At 40.9% G+C, this 20,078-nt stretch overlaps 2 protein-coding genes across 3 annotated transcripts; one reads left to right on the plus strand and one right to left on the minus strand.

The window, feature by feature from the left end:
- Nucleotides 1-3,911: 3,911 nt before the first annotated feature.
- Nucleotides 3,912-13,271, plus strand: LOC103715476. Of its 2 annotated transcripts, none has more exons than XM_026807838.2 (9): nucleotides 3,912-4,101; nucleotides 4,186-4,266; nucleotides 6,179-6,268; nucleotides 6,454-6,620; nucleotides 7,945-8,014; nucleotides 8,413-8,492; nucleotides 8,584-8,633; nucleotides 12,653-12,729; nucleotides 12,814-13,271. In XM_026807838.2, exons 1-8 carry the CDS (start codon nucleotides 3,934-3,936, stop codon nucleotides 12,679-12,681), a joined length of 735 nt encoding a protein of 244 aa, XP_026663639.2. In that variant the 5' UTR covers nucleotides 3,912-3,933; the 3' UTR covers nucleotides 12,682-12,729; nucleotides 12,814-13,271. The 2 variants fall into 2 exon arrangements, with proteins under 2 accessions (XP_026663639.2, XP_008801330.3); XM_008803108.4 differs by having other exon boundaries at nucleotides 3,920-4,101; nucleotides 8,584-8,646.
- A 2,160-nt stretch (nucleotides 13,272-15,431) lies between these two features.
- On the minus strand, nucleotides 15,432-19,471 carry LOC103715475. Its single transcript, XM_008803107.3, has 3 exons — nucleotides 19,095-19,471; nucleotides 16,387-16,515; nucleotides 15,432-15,794 (listed from the first exon to the last, which is right to left on the minus strand). The coding sequence occupies exons 1-3, from the start codon at nucleotides 19,416-19,418 to the stop codon at nucleotides 15,615-15,617; spliced, it is 633 nt and encodes a 210-aa protein (XP_008801329.2). The 5' UTR covers nucleotides 19,419-19,471; the 3' UTR covers nucleotides 15,432-15,614.
- Nucleotides 19,472-20,078: the final 607 nt, after the last annotated feature.

Below are 20,078 nucleotides of genomic sequence, written 5' to 3' on the forward strand. Positions count from 1 at the left end.
GGTCGGCCGTACAACAAATTTGGGAACCGACCTCGCTCACAACAAAAGGGAGAAAGAAAAACAACTCCTAGGGAGCTCCGGCCTCGCCAGCGCCGAGATCATCCGCGATGATCACCTGGGAGACCTCGGCAGGGATTGGCTCGGGACCTTCCTCTGCAGGAGCAGGTACAGCTCCGTCGGCAACTTCGGAAGTCCCCTCTGCGGGAGTCGCCCGAACCACTTGCTCGCCCCGACGGCTTCTCCCCCGACCTCTGCGTCGGCGGCCTCGACCTCGACCTCCTCTTCCTCCTCGAGCGGCGAGGGCAGATCGGACTCCCCCTCATCGCCGAGCTTCGATCTTGGCCGAATCCCCGAAATATCAAGCTGAGGGCAGAACCGCGCTATCTGCCACCGAAAGTTTTCAAAGCCCCGAAGGAACCCATCCACGGTCTCCTCCTCCAGCATGTCGCGGAACTCCTCCGACCCCTTGAAGAGCTCCACGGCATTTTGGACTTGCTCGAGCGCCCTCTTTTTTCGAGCCTCGAGCTGCTCGATCTTCAGGCGGAGAACTCCGCCTTCGTACTTGTATCCCGCGGCTTCGGAGCGGGACTCCGCGAGTCGCGCCTCGGCGGCGCGAAGCTTGGACCTCGTCAAGGAGTGGGCGGCTCTCTCTTCCTCGAGCTCGCTGACGATTGCAAGCCGCCCGGCCTCGGCGGCCTCCCTCCGCGCGAGGGCCTCGACCAACATGGCCTCCGACTCCGCGAGCCTCTTCTCGGCCGACTCCAGCTGTTTCTGGAATCGTCGAGATTCATTCTGGTATCCCGAGGCGATGAACACCAGAGTATCGATTTCATGAAAATGCTGCAAGGAAAACGACGATAAGTAAGGATAAAGGAAATGCTGATGGTCGAAAGCAAAGCGAAAAAGTAACCTACTTGAACGGCATTACGGTATGTTTGGTCGATGATCTCCTCAAGCCCGAGGGCCTCGAACTTGGCCTTGGCCCGGTCGGTCGGGAGCATTGCGCGGCGAAAAACCGCGCGCGCAACATCAGCGTCTTCAAGGGCCAAGCTGCCCTCGCGAATCGGGGATTTCAGGTCGGCAGGTCCTTTCCCGGGACGTCCCCTGGCCCCCGACGAACTGGGCCCGTCCGAACTCACGGTGGTAGGCCGAGATGCACTCGGAACCCCGGGACCCCTACTCGGCTCGGGCCCCGATCTCCGTAAACGGACAACAGTCCGGCCTGCCCGTTGAGCAACGGAAGCGGGGCAGGCCGAAGGTGCCGATTCGGATGCCCCTCCAGAAGCTGAGCTCGCACGCTCGGCCGTTGGGGCCTTCTCCCGGGCGGCCGACGACGTTCCGGCCCCGGAACCCCTCATCCCGGCAGGGGCGGAAATGGAGGCCGTCTTCACTCTCTTTCGGGGCTCGGGAAGAGCCCCGCCGACCTCGGCTGACCTCCGCTTCAGCCGAAAGAAAAGAGATGCGTTGCTGGTCGACATGTGTGGGATATTTGAAACAAGAAAAAGAGAAAAACTCTAAGTAAGAGGAGAAAGAAACAAATAAAACAAAAAACGAAGCAATATGACCATTCTTACCCTCGGGGTGCGCCGAGCTCAGGCCGACGTTCACCAAGGCCTCCTCGCTTAGAAGGTCGGCCAAGTTGATATCCTTCCCGAGACCCCGCAGGGCGTCGACAACCCTCTGCTCGTCCGCCGTGAGCTCGGAGAGCCTGTTAAGGGCTTTCAGTCGGAAATGCCCCCACCTCGGGTCAAATCCCCACGACACCTCGGATGCAAGAAAGAAAAATCTCCCCTTCCATTCATGAATAGAGGAAGAGGCACCTCGGAAGAGGGACATACCGCCGCGGAAGGCAAAGTATAACCACTCTCCATCCGCCGGATTGGTTTTCAATAAAAAACACCAGCGGAAAATGCTTACCAAAGCCGGGATCCCATGCACAAGGCAAAGAGACAAAAATCCGACTATGGTCCTCCACGAGTTCGGAGCGAGCTGTACTGGGACGAGTTGATACTCCACCAGCAAGTCGTTCACAAACTCGTGAAGGGGGAACCGCAGGCCGGCCCAGAGTATCTTGACATACACCCCGATCCGACCTGGAAGCGGTCGCGTTACCCGGTCCTCCAGCCCCGCGGGTTCGAGATGAAATCCGGGCCGGAAAAAAAAACCGGGAGTGAACCAGCTCCAGTTCCTCCTCTGACAGACTAGATCCGACTTCATTCGGACCAGAACCCATTTGCAGGAAAAAGAGAAGGAGAAGCAAAGGACAAAGGGAAACAAAGAAAAAAGAAAGGATGACACCCCTAACTAAAGAAGGGAGATGACCTACGGGGGGAAATCGCCTTAAGGCGCCGCCGGAAGGCTCGGTTACGACTGAGAAAGACGAACAGGAGGATAGAAGCGGAGGAAGAAAGGGAAGCAGCCAAGCAAGACCTTTTTAGGGCCAGGTCAAGGGGTTTATATAGACCTTTCGACGGCCCGGATAGGCAGGGTCGGACCCCGCCTCCCGTTCGGATTGCGCCACGTGTCGGCCCCGAAAACCGAAACAGCATATTTATTTTAGGTTGAAGCCTCGAATAAGCAATCGAGGCAGTGCCCCGTCGGATTTCGGGGCCCCATCTGAGCCCGCCTCACGAAGCGATCTCAGAGGACGAAAAGGCGTCGCCCCATCTCCTCTCATTAAAAGCGCCCTGAAACACACGAAGCGTCGGAATAATTTAAAGTCCCCCTGGCCCCCACCACAGCAATAAAGACAACTACTTCCCGCGTCCGAGTTTGCAAGCAGCTCGAACTCGAAAGTCGGGGGGTAGTGTTGGGGTAATACATGTCACCCCACAGCACGTGAGCACATCACGAGACATGTGATTAGGGGCGCTCGACCTGGCGCCCGACCAGGTGCCCGACCTTAGAGCTCGCCACCTCGGAAGTCCGACCTCGCCACTCACCTATCGCGGTCACATCCTTCTGTAGCCCGATCAGAGACTATACCCTGCCACCACCCCTAGCATTTAATGTGCATGGCCTCTGCAGATCTCCGGCTTACTCCACAATTAATGCGTACCTCCGGCTTACTCCACAATCAATGCGTATCTCCGGCTTACTCAACAATTAATGCGTGTGGCGCCTGTTATCTACGGATCTCCAGTCCTCCACGGCAAATCAGCTCAGCTGCATCCAGTCGGCCGTGACAACTCCCTGATTCCGACCTCATCCCCTACGACAAGGCATTAATTCATTTGATCGTGCACCAATTTATGTGACGTGCTCAGTCGTACGGCAACCTCGCCCCATCACATCACAGGTAACCCAGCGCCCCTCTATAAAAGGAGAACCCCTCCACCTTAGAGGGGGCTGGAAGGCAAGAACTCTGGACACACATTATTTCTCCTCATATACGTCTGCCCCCCTCTAACTTAGGCATCGGATGGTCGGCGCTGGAAACTCCGGTCACCGGCTTTTTGCAGGTTTTCTAGAGGACGCTGCCCGCCGACGGATCGCCGCCCGCCAGTGTTCGCCGGAGCTCTTCCTTCTCGGCTGACCGGTCCCCTCCGGGTCCAATTTCCAGCAACATATATATATATATATATATATAGATACATATATACATACAAATATGTATGTATGTATGTATGTTAATTGAGAGAAAGGGAAAGAGCGGCCTGTATAATTGTTTGGATTCCATTGTTTATAGATGCATCATCCAAGATTTTTCATCATAGATGAGTGATTTTGAGATTTGGAGAAATAACAAATATCAAGCGGTACACTGAGAATGTGTTGTGATGTCTTTTTCGAATCTCAAAATCTTCGCGTACGGATAAAATTTGGTTTCCATTGGTAGAGAAAACATTCTAAGCCGCATCTAAGGGTGAGAACACATCCGGACGAGCACCGCAAGTCAACGTGGCAAAATCCAACCGAACCGAGGCTCAACAGATGACTCAAAAACACCAACAACAAATCCGGCGGTCGCAGGATCTCCTGCCGGAACGCAAGACGGAGAGCCAAAGAAAGAAAACGCGAATGGCTGGGGATCTCTACGCGCTGGACTTCGACGGAGTCCTCTGCGATAGCTGCGGCGAGAGCTCCCTCTCCGCCGTCAAGGTTCTCTCGCGCTCTCTCTCTCTCTCTCTGTATCTCTCTGGGGTCTTTTTTTTTTTAAATTTTCTTATTTGTTTTATCTTTTAGGCTGCTAAAATTAGGTGGCCGTCTCTATTTGATGGAGTGGACTCGAGCTTGGAAGAATGGATCGTCGATCAAATGCACATCGTGAGCAGACATCTTGACTCTTTCCCTAGGCCAAATTCCATTTTTTTTTAGATCAGTTTCACAATTACCATCCATTCAACTTCAGCAACAACATAAAGTAAATTCACTTAGTTCGTGTTTGATTATGAGATTAGTTTTGCATGAGTTTGTCCATGGATTAACTACTTGTGCTGTAGTTTTAATTTGATGGACACATTATGTAATTGTGGGACAGTGAGTGATCATCAAACTGATGCGGAAAACCTTTACTCTTTGTAAATACTGAAGGAAAACCCAGCTTGAAGTTTCCGTAGATTAAAAGAGGGAAAGCCTTGCAATTGGTCTTTAACGCAAGACCATCTCCTCCTTATATAAATCTTTTCAAAGTTTGAAGGAGTTGTTCGAAGTTTCCTTTTGTTGGTCAATCCAGTATTAGCATGGTAAAGTGTGGCGAGGTGCTGTGGCAACCAAGGCATGGTGTGGTTGGCCTAGTCACGTATTCGATGTTTGAATCTTTATCCAAGGGCCTATCATATTGTTTTCATACTCTTTGTTTTACCAAGCTCATTAAGGTTTTCTATGATTACTTTGAACTTTATATATTCTCGTTCAATTCGTTAATTGATAGGTTGTCCGAAAGTTTTTGAAAAGATCTTGTGCTAGCATATTTGAGCTATAGTAGTGGTTAGCTCTTGCACTTTTACTTGAGTTTCATAGCCATTAATCATCTTTTGACAATGATGCTTACATTGAGAAGTAGGATAGCTAGAACTTCAAATGGTAGCAAGTCTATATCAAACATTGGCCAACTGTATTTTTATGCATTTTTAGATCACCACAAGAGCAAAGATATGTAACAAGCATCAATTTAAGGATGATGTTTGTAAGCTTCAAAAAGAAAGTTCAAGGAGCAGTATGATAACCACACGAAAATCTGCTGGATGCTATTTTTTTGCTAAAACCCATTGGATGCTATTTGATCAGCTGCCTGATATCTATTTCATGACTTCTGATCTAATGCTTTGGGAATTTCTTCATTAATAAAACAAAAATTATCGCATATATCATATGTACTGAGAACAATGGATGATGAGTTCATTGCAAAGAAGACGTGTAATCTTCAAATTCTCGTCATGGAGCTTCAGGAGAATGACATGCCATTGATTCAAAAGATTAGCATGGATGACTACTGCAAAGCCTTCTCATAATCTTCAGTTTTGGGTACATATATAATGTTGTTTAATGTTGTTTAACAATTCATTTCTTATTTAATGCTGTTTTGGGTACCTATATCATGGTTGCGCATTGGCCAAGATGTCTCCTAGGTTGATAGAATTTTGGACTTTTTGCTGGTCGATATAATAAGAGTCTTAAACCATGTAGAGAAGTGAGTCCATTTTTACCAAAACGAACACATGTTTCATTTCCTTTGTTACGAAGCCTTTTTGTTTTCTTGCTACCATTGCACTATTTCAAATGAAGTCTGGAACAATTATTTGCAATCAATTCATTTCAATTTAGTTTCTGACCTGAATCTGCTCCAACATGCAGATTCTGAACCTTCTCGAATATGGCTTCCACATAGTAGCAAAAATGAGCATTTTTTCTTATGATTGACATATTATCTTGTGTTTTCGCTTATTATATTTTTATTAAATTTGAGAAACTGTTGTGTATTGTCATGCTTTAATACTACGAGATCAAAGATGCGTGGTAGAGAAGAGCATTAGTTTGCTCTTTTCTTTGCAAATATCAGATGTAATGGATTGTCTTGCCCTTGCCACCAGCAAGTATAAAATATTTGCATTGCATAACAAAGGAGGGTGTGTCCGGAGGGAATTATGTTGCATGATCTACAACAGATTCAACTTGTGAACTATTTGATATGGCTAACCATTTTGTTTAAGCTAAAAATTCCTCTCTGTTGCAACAGCTTCGTCCTGTGGTCGAAACAGGATATGAAAACTTACTGCTGGTTAGGTTGCTATTGGAACTTCAAATGCCATCCATACGAAAATCATCGGTAAATCATTGAAATTTGATACATAATCCCATATTTTTACTCCTAATGCATATTAAAACTTAAAAATTGGTCCCTTACCAAAAAACATCATAAAATGCTTAACATTTTAACTGAAATACTGGCAGCAATACTATATGCTCAAGGAACTTGATGGATTTTAGATAATATTTTATTTGATGAGCAAGGTTGCAGATGGACTCACTATTGAAGCGATATTAAATAACTGGTCGCAACTGAAGCCTATCATTATGAAGGAGTGGAATGAAGACAGAGATGCTTTGATAGATCTTTTTGGAAGAGTAAGGGACAATTGGATGCAGACTGATCTATCAGGATGGATTGGTGCGAACAGGTATTGTAATTTCTCCCATTTTTTAAATGCTTAAAGTTTGGACTCTAGTCTGAGTTAGACGGAAAGAATGGGTGCTCTTTTATGGATGAGAAATTAAGATTGTATACTTCTAAAGGGAAATGAAATCAATCACTATATCTTCAGAATCTAAGATTTATGAAATCAAATATCCTTCTTTTACAACTTTCAATATTTTATGGAGTACGCCACAAATTTCTAATAGAACAACAATGGGACCTACTGCATGACACTTCTCTCCAGTTTGCTCCTGCCTCGCACCCATTTTTGTACAGTATGTCTACCATCTGTCCATCATAACTATTTGGTGCTATCAAGGTTCTATCAAGATTTCTTTTAGTTGTCCAATTCTGTACCCATATGGCCCTTTCATTAGTTAAATCAAGATATATAGAGTAGCTCAATGAAATGGTTATTTGGATTACTGTTTCCTGCAACGTTAAATGGGAGTTTTTGCTTGTTTAGATCACTGAACATTCTGATGATACTAGAGCTTCCTTATTCCATCTGTGTATTTTGTCAGTAGACTTCCTTGGAGTAAATATACATGCTAATCAAATGATATAGCTGTTAAATAGGTGGATGAGACGTAGTAAGACTGAAAAAATTCTGAAAAATAGGTGGAGTATTGGACAGGAGATATATACATACTACTACTTGAATTAGTTATATTCCTACTGAGAACTACTGTTCTGTAGCATAGCATTCAATGAAACTGTAATATTACCTGGCCATGAGTTCTTTTATTTTTTCCCCACTTGAGTCTTATGTTACAGTGATTATTTAATCATGTCAGCTTGCTATATGTGGTAAGGATGGTAAATAACTACCATAACTAAACCCTCTGATAGATCACCATATACAGTAATGTGGAAAGTTCTTCATTGAATAGCTCTGACTATGATCCTAAACCAGTGTTGTGTTATAAATGTAGACTTTTCGCTCAAGATTAGAAAATTATATAGTTGTGGTCTCTTCTGTTTTTACATATTTGTACTTAGTAGCACTGTTGCTTTCACAACAATGTGTTATTCCACTTGCTGTATGCAATAGTCAATAGCCCATGGATCAAGGGCAAGCCATTTCGTGAACACATTAACCTATTTTGATCCTCTCTGTACCTAATGATGGACATAAAATCACGTGAAATGCTACATATCCGAAATGAGATTGATATTTATGTTACCAAAGGGATTCCTGCTTTCTGATGATGCAATGCATAAATGCAGCTTCAGTTCCATGAATTTATCTTATTTACGAAGAGACAATTTGGTAGTTGTATGCTTACTAAGAGGTGATCCTGCAGATTTTACCCAGGTACAGGAGATGCTTTGAGATTTGCAAGCTCTCAAGTTTATATTGTCACGACCAAACAGGTATGAACTTTTTTATCCTTTGTACTGTTTCTTCTACAGCCACGAAGTCAAGATCAACATTTTTTTGAACTTCTCTAAAACATTTTAACCTGCATAAATTAGATACAAAAATAGTCTTTGGCCTTTAAGAGTATGAGAATGGTGTAAGAGATGTTTCCTTTGTATGAAGTAGAAAACATTACCTTATAGTTGCTAGGTCTCTATTTAAGATGTCAACAAATTGGACTATATGGCAAACTTTATCTGTGAAAGTTATTTGTCCATGTTGCACAAGCTGGTCTTTGACATACTCTAAGCACATAATTAACAAGAAGCTGCAGATATGTTGCATCCTCAACTTTTATATACTTTCTGCTAAGGACAACTTGTAGATGTCTCCTTTTCTCTTTAAATTTCAGAGCAGATTCGCTGATGCATTATTGCGAGAACTGGCCGGAGTAACTATTCCTTCTGAAAAGATATATGGATTAGGGACTGGGTTAGTATATCCTGTCTCCTAGTTATTTTTCCCCATTTTTAAGCAATGCATTTATATGTTTGGTAACAAGGCCTTTTTGCTTATTCATCAGGCCAAAGGTAGAAGTGCTTAAGAAGCTTCAAGCAATGCCAGAACATGAAGGTTTGACACTTCAGTAAGTTTTAATTCTCCAGTCCGACATTTACATCTTATTGTGGGCATGAAATCTTGCTGGATAAGTTGAAATGCAGACAATTTTTTAAACCATCTTTGTATTTCAATATGCATTCCTCTGTATTGGACCATGCTTTCTTGATCAGCTCATTCTTCAGGGGGCTATAACTTCAGAAGTCATAGACAAAATAATTTTACCCCTTGAATGTTTTTATTCCTTGTGTTTTCTATGGTGGATTTAAAAGAAGGCCTATGAAGTAGTTGTTCCAGTGTCTTGTGCAATTGATGTGGATGAGACATTACTTTAATGTTGTCTGTTTTATCTAGAATTTTATGGATCCTCCTAAATGTACCATAGCAGCATGAATTGCAGACTAAAAGTTCTGTAACTATCAACAAATTATGTCATGTCAATTTTCATGCACTGTGGAAAATTATATCTATTATTGAAAAGGAAAATGAAGAAAAAATTGACGAGTAATGGAGCCAGAGTATTTGCTCACTGACACCATTCTAATCAACATAAGTTCAGTTTCAGAAAAAAAAATCGACGTAGGTTATTTGGAGACCTAAGATGGGGAGGGATCAACAGTTATAGGTCTTCTAGATGAAGGAATGGTAGGTTTGCTTGGATTGTTCTGGAACCTAACTAGCAAGTAGCGAACTTGCGAACAGCATAAACAGAAGAAAATTGTCTGTTGGAGGAAGAGACATGGATCAAGGAGCCAAACTTACACACATAAGATCCAAAACTACAATCAACTTAAGTAACAAAGTGAACAAACCTGACAGATATAGGATTCTTGGAGATCACACGGTGGCTGATGAAGGTTGTATGAGAGTTTGGTCATTAAAGAATATAACTGGAGAATGAAAGGTGGCTTATCAATTTTGTAACTATCATGTCTAATGGATGCTGGGGTCTGCATCTTCTCTCCTCCCCAATTAAAAAGAAAGTAAAAAGAAAAATAAATGGGGAAAAGAAAAATCAATGGCATTTTGAATGCTTATTGGGGATGCTAAACTGCTAGCTCTGCGTTCAGGATGAGGTAGTCTGGATATTGGATGCAACAGAGGCTATTGCATAAGTTAGATTTGGAACACAGTAAGAAGGAAAAATTGAGAAGACTGCTCGTGCATATTTATATGGGACAATCTATTACTTAGAGGGGGCGTTTAGTAACCCAACAGGATCACCACGGTGATCTAAGATCTCCGGTGATCCGAATGCTGGGGTGATTTGATCCCTATTGATCTAAGATCAATGTATTTGGTAGGCCATGGTCCAGTGATTAAAAATCTCCGGATATCTATGAGTAATTTGTTTGGTATGGTACGGAGATCCAACATCACCGACCACATAATACCACAAATACCCCCGATATATCTTAGATGGATTTTTATGTGTTTTTAATTCTTATGAATTAAAAATGTAGGTCAATATGCTAATTCCTATAATAGCTCCATAATTTTGTCACATATTCTACTTTTAGTAGTCCTTATCACAAGAAAATCAGACCATATTCTCGTTCTATCAACAATACTCTTCATGACGTCAAGTTTGAATAAATTGAATTATAGTTAAATTGCTACAACATCCAACATGTTCTTATTATTCTATTAAGACTACCATGACTCGGCCCAATTGCCAAAGAATTTAGTTTTATGGTTTGGGTCCCTTTCAAAAAAATTTGTAGTCGTTACGAACTATTCAAGGGAAAGGAATTCAAGTTCTTTTCAAGATAGAATGGAAGTTATATACTCATCTAGCTGTTTCAGGTTTTACACGAATCAAATGTCTATGTGAATAAATGTGAAAAATTTGGTATACTAGTTCTGTTGGATATTATCTATATGTATAATGTCTATGTGGCCAACACATGAATAAAATAGGATAACACTAAAAATTGTAACACCCGAATCATTAGAAAGCCATAAACATCAAAACTCCACCAAATCCACAAACATCTAAAGTATTCTTTTCACTACAAACGTCCATAATAAACAAACCATAAGATTTAAACTAGGCAAAATTAAACATGAAAGTCAAATGAGAGAAACCACCACCAACTATAGCTGTGAAGAGCTCTAGGTAACATCACACTGGATCAAAATCAAATGAGGGTCTATATGCACCGCCCTCTAACTGCTTTAGCGCATATCTTCTCTGAGGCAGGGTAAAAAAGAAGTCAATTTTGGACTTTTCTTTGCTATTTTTCTTTTCCTTTCTTTTTCTTTTCTTTTCCTTTCTTTTTCTTTTCTTTTCTTTTCTTTTCTTTTCTGTTTCTTCTCTATTTCTTCTCTTCTCCTTTCTCCAGAACCTTCTCTTCCTCCCTTTCCCCACTTCTCCCGTTCCTTTCTTTCCCTCTTCATCTCCTTCACTCTCTAATGCCCTCTCTCACCCTCACACATTCTCTCTCGCTCCCCAAGCCCTCTCTCACCCTCACACATTCTCTCTTGCTCCCCAAGCCCTCTCTCTTCCTCTCTTTATTCTCCTAACTTCTTCTCCTTCTCTTTTCCTCTTTTCTCCTCTCTTTTCCTCTCTTTCCCTTAATTCTCTCAGACTTCTTCTCATCCCTTTCTTCTTCTCAACCCTCCCCTTCTCTCTTATCTCCTCACACAAGGCCAAGAAGGAGAGGTCCTTCGCACGAGAGGGGCGGGCCACGGCCGGCGGCGCCCTCGGCCGTGTTTGCGGTTGCTGCCTGCGGCCGGGCTTGCGGCTTGCCCTCGCGGCTAAGCCAAGGCCGGCGGCTCTTGCGACGTCCGCGGCCGCTCCCCGCGACGCCGGCAATGGCCGCACACAGGTGAGTCCCCATAGCCTTCTTCCCCTTTTTCTTCTTCTTTCTTTCTTTCTTTCTTCTTTTAATTTACCTATCTTCCCGAGTGGATTGGGAGGAGGAAGGGCAGAAAAAATGGAAAGAAGGTGGTCAGGAGGCTTACCTCTTTCGAGGATAAACTGCGATGGCCCTGCTCTGACGCCTCCGCTCCGACGCCTCCGTTGCCGGTTCAAAGAATTCCCTCGGAGGAAGAAGGAAGCGCACGGTGATAGGATGATGCACAAGTAACCCAAACGACTCGCAGCGAAAAAAAAGGATTGTATTTTTTTTGTGGAGTCTCCCACAGCTATGAAGGATAGTTTGGTCAACATATTTTAATCTAAGATCACCGCGCTCCGGTGATGTTGGACACCTGTCCTCAAGGACGGGTTTCCGATCACTGGACTGAACGGTGATTTGAAAAGTGGGGGTGATCCGATATCACCACCATATGGGATTACTAAGATGTAACCAAACATAGTGATTTTATCACTTTCATCCGGATCACCCTTGATCCTGGGGTTATCACCATACCAAATGCCCCTAGAGGGCTGCTTATGGGAAGCGGCTGACTCAAGCAATGTTTTAGGGTGTGGAAAGAGTCAGGTTGCCAAACAAGTCCACATGTCTCCACTCTCAGTTCTCCACTTATTCATACACAATCCCATCTTTAATAAATAATACCCTTATTTTCTACCCAATCCATGCACTCTCTAGAGAGGAACAAGAGAATATCAGATGAAGATGAGAGTCTCTGTCTTATCATCTTAATGATAGAAAACCTTTATTTTATGGTACTGGAAACCACAGCAATCCATGCTTATCTCCAATATACATTGCATGTTGAAATCTTACTAGTTGAGCAATTTTGAAATGGAATTTAGAATAGCTATTTAGTCTCGTGGAAATCTATTGCCAACAACCTTATTTAAGACCAAACTGTTTCAGTTTATAAATCCATGATCTGTAACTCACGTTTTATACTTGTGTTACCCATTTGAAGTGCATTACATAATCTTTAAATACTTTTAGGTCATGAAACAGAATTCAAAGTGAATCATGATTTTTTTTTCTTTTGAGAATGTTATAATCTAACAGCAGTAGTTGTACTTTTTCCTCACATACTTGTGGAAGATTAATGCAAAATCTCTTCCTCAAAATTCTGTCCTCATACCATTTGCTTCTGATCAGCTTCGTTGAAGATCGCCTTGCAACTCTGAAGAATGTTATCAAAGAACCTGCATTAGACCGGTGGAATTTGTACCTCGGTATCTTTGTTTTTCCTTGCCCAATTCTTTGATGGTTTATCATTTCATCTTTTGTCAGTGTGAAATATGATTTGCTTGGAGCAGGGAGATGGGGATACAACACAGAGAAAGAGAGGGAGGAAGCTCAAAGCTTTTCAAGGATTCACATGCTAGACCTCCCTGACTTCTGCAAGAAACTTAAATAGCTTCTATCTATTTTTGCTTCAAACTGGCAAATCATTTCCGTGACTTGACTCAGCCATCACACTATGAGCTGTCAATGATTTATTTGTCCAGCACTCCATGCGGAAAGTTATATTCAGTTTATCTTCTTTGGATTCATATTTAGAGATTATACCCTAGACTTCACCCAATTATCAGCTGCTGTTTTCTTGCAGATCTTTATGGCACTTTTACTAGCCTCTTGTATGATTTAAGAGCCCTCCCTCAAGGGACTGGGGCAGCTTCCATGACACTTTATATAAGTGCTCTGATACTTGTAGCAAGTACTGTTAATATTGGCATATCACTATTTAAAGATACAGCAGCAGCTAGTACCAAAACGCTCATATAAGCCAAATTTGACTGGCAAACCAAACAATTTAGTGGCATATTTTTGTGCTACTAATAATTAACTGCATACAAAAAATTTTAAAAAAACACACACACACACAGCAGTCAGTGGTGATTCAAGGGCTAATAATTGCAACATGTTTTAATTGGAATCATGACTATTGATAATTGCTTGGATCATAAATTTAGAGGTGATTCTGGTGCTACTAAAACATTCCATGTAGATTCTAGTGGCATTTTTAATAGCAGTCTTGACTACCATTAGAACTGTGTGTGTGTGTGTGTGTGACATTAGGGCAGGAGGATGGCTGGCTAAAATTGATGATCTGTGGGTCACTTTTTCAACCATTAAAGCACATTACATGATCTTTTAAATACCTTCATTTCCTGATACAGAGTTTAAAATTGATTGAGAAAATGATGATCGGATTGTAGAAATTGAAGTTTTTCCCTGCTTTTGGGAGATAAATGCAGAATCTCTGGCCAAAAATTTCATCCTCATACTGTTTGCTTATGACCAGCGTCGTGGAGGATCATCTTACAACTCTGAAAAATGTCATCAGATGACCTGCATTAGATCGATGGAGAATTCGCACCTGGGTATCTTTTCTTTCCTCATCTTGTTCTATGATTGTTAACCATATCTTCCAAGTTGATTTTAAAGCTTATATACTTGGGAGCATGGAGATGAGGATATACGACCAAGGTGGGAGAAAGCTGAAAGCTTTCCAAACATTCAGCTGCTAGACCTGTATGATTTTAGCAAGAAATTCTGGAGACATGACATTATGATCTATTAACACATGATTTGTTTGTCTAGGGATCCACATTGCAAAGTCATATTCGGTTCTTTTTAATTCATATTTGACAGATAGTCTGAAAAGTTCCATGGGCACCAAGAGAGAGCTGTGGTCTGGCCTAGCCAGTTTCTGGGTCCAAAATTGGTCCAATCCTCACCAAATAATCAACTCCCATTTCTCGCAAGTCTTTGTTGGCATTTGTATTGGTCTTTTTTATAATTATCAGAGCCTCAAGGCACCAGGGCAGCTCTTGACACTTGGAACCGGCGTTCTAAAACTTCCAGCTTATAAAGGGCACCAGCACAGGCTTCTTCTGGAGCTGAATGAGCTCAACTGCAGTTCTATTTAGAAAGAGAGAGGTATGGAGTAAAAGGGAAGCAACCCTTTCATACGAGTACGACTCCATCTAGATGTATCAAAAGTGAAGGACATGAAATAAAATAATTTATTTCTATTTTGAATGGAATAGATTTACTAATTCTTGTATTCCCATTAGTAAAAGAGATCTTGAATTAAAAAAAAAAATAAACCTAGAAACTGGTTGTGGATTATTTTCTACCAATTGAAGCTCTCTCTTCACCGTCCTCATGCGAATGGTCTACAATAAATCATTGTACCTACAATCCAATCAATTGGGAGAGAATCAATAGATTCTTTTTCAGGAACAATTCATCCTTTCCGAATGCAACATACAACCCTCCGTCGTATTGTGCTCTTCAAGAGTGCCTATCTGGCCACCCTATACATTATGTTTTTTTTTGCCAATCCAGGCATAAATCAACTACCATTTCTCATCTTCCCTCGCTTTGCTTTGCATCATGCAAATTTGAACTCATATATCATCCAATAATAGTACCAAGCAAACAATTATTTTCATAAAAACATTAGAATTTCCAAGCATATAATAATGCTCAAAAGTCACCTTTTCCCTAAAGTAAGGGTCATATCTCACAAAGATTCTCAAGCTCTAGAAGTAAGAACCAATGCAGAAATTAGGGTTTGTCAAGTATAATACAGGGCCTTTTTGCGGATTTTTTTTCAGGGTCTCGAGCAGGGCGCAGGACTAGCAATTAGCCCTACGTCACAGAGCCTCCTTTCTTCCAATTTTGGAGAAATGATTTAACCTTCAAATCCTTTTTCCTCCTGTTTTAAAATATTTAAAGCCAGACCATTTAAAAAGCCTGGCAACTTTGAGTGCAGCATGATTAATAAGAATAGATTATAAAAAGAAAAAGAGAAATAGAAATGAACGATCTCTAGAAAGGAATGGAAGCAGTCATGCGTCCATTCAATGGAGCTATTCAGCGAGACACCCCACAATCCTTGCCTAAAAGCTGCAGAAAGATGTGCACTTCAAAAGGGTACAGAACTTCAGGCTTTTCTCTTCTCCCCTTTTCTTGAAAATGCAAAGATCGGTGTCTAAAGAGAAAATAACATACAAACCAGAGAAATCTCGCAGAAACCGTAAAGCTTTTGTGTGATGCTATATTCTGTTTGTTCCCTGGGCAAAATAGAAACACAAGTGATGAAAATCTACAACTCGTCTCTGGAAATTTGCAGGTCTTCAGAGGGATCATGGCCATCAGCATCAGTTTTTTTCCTCTGCGACATCTCAAAAACTTCATCCAGAGGAGGATCTCCAGGTCTTCGATACACTTGATCTCCAATCTTCATTTCATATGCCTCTGGCTGGCTCAGGATAAACTCTTTCAACTAGCAAAATACAAAGTACAAAATTAAGCACTACATTTCCATGTAAACTACATTGCAATTTCATGCAGACTTGAATTTTTTTCTCTAGAAATAAAATGTAAAATTTCGGTTTTGGAACCTAATATACACTCATAAATACATGATAAGTACATGGACTCGAAATGCAAATAGTGCGTGAAGCTGCAATTCAGTATTTCCAAGTTGCGATGAATTTTCTGTTAGATGCTTATTGGTACCATTAATATTGCCAAACTGTCATTCAGCAACACTAGACCTCCCACTGGTTTATACCATTCACATTTTTGCATAATGAACAGGTAGCTTAAATTCACAGCATGAGACAGAAACCAAAGTAGCACTCTGAAACTGAAAAGTTTTTCAACATGTTACTGTAATATAAATGTTTATTTACATTTTACTTTAGCTGAATCCTCATAGTAACTAGTATATGTTTCTGACCCATACTAAGATTAATGTCAACCACATGAAAGTTGAAGTGAGCCAACAATATGAACAAAGTCACAAGTTTCTGATCCTAATCAGTAGAAATAGATAAATAATTTAAGTTTGATATCAATCAGAATAGGCACACCTCTTCTACATCTTGTCCCCTCTCCATCATGAACATGATGGTACTAAGATCAACAGCCATGAACTTGGCCTCAACAGATCCAGTCCTTAGAACTTTGCTCCATCTCATAGCAATCTGTGGTACATCCTCCTGAAAATCATTTGGAGTCAGGTACTAACTTGAGCAAATGAAGCTTCATCATTTACAGATGCAAGCTGATCAAACACCATGATACTAATATTGGTTACATAAAACAGTCTCATCCATAAACAACAGCCAACAAATTGTCTTTTCATCTTTTCTTTTTTTGAAGCAAACAACAGAATTGGCATTGTTAAGACGCACTGAAATTTGAAGAAGAAAGCACAAAAGTAATATTTTCTTGAAAATGTAATACTTACCATGCAGATCCATATGTCAGAGAAAATGTGCCTAAATGAGGAAACAACTTAATCCTGGCATCTACAAGAAGTTTAATCATCTCAATAACAATCAAAGACAAGTTTATCAAAATCATGTTCTCTAGTTAAAAATCAAGTATATCGGCGATCTCGATGGGTCAAGAGATATTCTCTACCAGTTGAAGAAAGAGTGACATGTTTAGGTGAATAAGTGCGCTACACATCTTGTACTTACTAAAGCTACTCAGGTTTTATAAAAAAAAAAAATTCTAGTTGACTGGCTAAGCCCGTAATAAGTTGAAGTTAAAAAATTAGAAAGAGATAAAAAATGATAGGCCATGACCTTCCAACACATGGAAATGCCTCCAAAAACAACATAAGTAACTATGGTAAACAAATATGGTAATTAACTATACCTACCTACAGTAGGTGTGTTTCACATGTGAACAAGTGTAACATTCGTTAAAGCATGTTAGAATATAAAACAAAGTAAGCCAAAAAGAATACACAGAAAACAAAGAATTTTCCCCAAAGGAAATCACAAAGAAAGATTAATATGAAGCTATATGGCACAAACACAAATTGCATGAAGAACAAATGGAAGTGAGAAAAATATGAGGAAAACCATTTTTCCACTGAGTTCAATTCCATTCAGCAAAGGAAACTGATACACCCTCCATTATCTGACGAGAATAAGGAAATGAGAGGAAAAGGTGAACTCAACCCTTAAAGAATTGATCTACTACTTGAAGACCCCTGAAGCTATGAAGATTATTAGGATTACAATGAAACAAAATAACATGGTCCAAAATGCATTAGTTGAAAAACAGATTTGTCCAGGCAGTCAATAATGATGACTAAATCATCTAGCGAACTGCCACTCTGATTAACAAAAAATAACACTGGAAAGTTATGATAATATTGTGAGGATAGAACTCTTCTATGCCAAACCAAGGAGCTTCATGCGCAATAATTTTCAGAACTCTTTGATAATGTCAAATCAATAAACAAAGTTCTTAGGAAAAGACCAACTCAAACTAGAATATGTCATGCATCACACATGGTGTGTAGACAGACAACCCAGAGTGAAGCCTCATGCACCAATTGGAAGTTCGCTTTTAATAGTAAAATAGCTCGGAAGACCTCCACAACAACAATTTACAACAATGAAATATAAAATACACATGCAAACCCGGTGTACTTATTTACAAAATTATGGGGTAATCTAAAATCAAGTATCAAGGGTAAGTATAAAAAAACAGCATTTCACTAAAAAGGATAAGAAAACAATATCACAATCCATATCTCAAATCTAAATGAATAATGATGCAAAGGAGGGGGAAAAGAACTATTTAAAACCAAATTAAAGCTCAGAATCTGTAAGCCAGAACCAAACCCAAAAACACCACATAGAAAGACATAAACACAAATTATTATATCAATGTTTTGTGCTCTAAATAGTCCATAATAACCAAGCAAACAAGTAGAATGACAAAGATATCCCATAGAATGAAGACCATACAACAACCCAATCCTTATCTAAAGTACCAGTATTCCAACAATCCAGCTTAAAATCAAAGAAAACACAAAAGCGGACATCACCACCCCCCTCCCCACGTCTCAACAAAAAGCCACTGAAGATCGGAAATGGAGAAAAAACAAAGAATCCTAAAAGATAACTTATAGTTTCATGGCTAACAATTTAATCATTTTTACAGAGTTCTATACGAAGGGAAAGAAAAATAATACTTCATTCCGAAAGAAGAAAGTTTCAAGAAAGGGAGGGGGGTGGGGGTGGGGCGGACGGGAGTGGGGAAGGGATGGAAATCAGATGACAGGAAAGAAAAGCAATAGCTTAACCTATATCTAGAATTCCAACAAAGACATTCACAATTACAACCTAAAAGTTACAACAGATAAAGAACTAGAACCCAAAATTCTCCTTCCAAAATAGATTACCACAAAAATCATATCAAACCAAACCCCATTTTAGGTGCTCCTTGCCAACATATCACATTTTTATGAAAAAGAAAAACAAACAAGAAAGAAAGACACGAAAAATCTAAAATGAAAAAAGATCCAACACAAAAGTTAAGATTAAAAAAGAGAGAGAGAGAGAAAGAGAACCCCAATACATACACAGAATTCCCTAAGAACCAAGAAATTGAATAATTAAACCCATAAAAAAGAGGATTTTTTGATCACATTGGATCAGAATAGAGCACGAAAACATAAAATTCTCCTCCTGAAGCAAAAATCCTTTATGTAACTAAAACGAGGAGATAAAAAACGGATTTTTCCCCCTTATTTTGTCACATTCTGTCGTACCCTGGTGCGTCCCGTGCCAGGCCGGAGCTTGACGAACCCGTAGGAGGGGCCAGTGTGGCGCTTCATTATCTCGGCCTGGATCTCCACCGGGTTCATCCGGGAGAAGTCCGGTGGCGGCGGCAGCGGCGCGGAAGAGCTCTTCTTCTTTCCCCATTGCTTCCAATCCTCGTCCTCCTCCTCGTCCACCACGTCGTCGAGGTCGTCGGGTATGCTCACCTTCTTCTTCCCCTCCGCGATCTCCACCGAGAGGAAGAGGAGGAGGAGGAGGCCGAGGACGAGAAAGAGAGCCCGAGAGGCTACCGTGGGACTCACCACCTTTTCCATGCTCTCTCGAGCTTCGTTTAGCTTGTCTCGTCCAAGATCTTGCGGGTTACGAGAGTGAGGTGACCGCACGTACTTAGGCCATGTTTGCTAGCTTTTGCCCTCCATAAATATTTTTAGATAAAAAATAATATTTGATAAAATTTTTGAAACGCTATTTTAGCTTTTTACGAAAAATTGAAAATAGCTTTTAAGAAGAAACTCCAATTTGAAGCTTTCTGAAAATACTGTTTTCAGCTTTATCGAAAAGCTATTTTTTGGACCAAAATACCCCATTTAAATTTTTTTTTCCAAAACCCTCATCCCACCTCTTCCTCTCTCACCCATCCTCTCCCTCTCTCTCTATATCTTCTTCTTCCTCTCAACGCCGCCGTCTTTGTTCCTTCTTCCTCTTCTTTTTTTTTTCTTTTTTTTTGGTTTTGGGAGCAGCCACTATGCCGGCCACCACCCATGACCGGTGACCCTTTTATATTTCAATAAAATAAAATAATAAATAAATAAATAAAATAATAAGTGAGTGGCAAATAATTTGATATAAATAAATAAATAAATAAAAGTATTAGTAATTATTTAACCAATTTTATCACCTAGCTAGAAAATTTGTTAGAGAGATAAATGGTCATTAGAAGGATGAAAAATTAATTTACACTAATAATTATAATA

The sequence above is a fragment of the Phoenix dactylifera genome, chromosome 2 (assembly GCF_009389715.1).
Source record: "Phoenix dactylifera cultivar Barhee BC4 chromosome 2, palm_55x_up_171113_PBpolish2nd_filt_p, whole genome shotgun sequence".
Classification (NCBI taxonomy): Eukaryota; Viridiplantae; Streptophyta; class Magnoliopsida; order Arecales; family Arecaceae; genus Phoenix; species Phoenix dactylifera.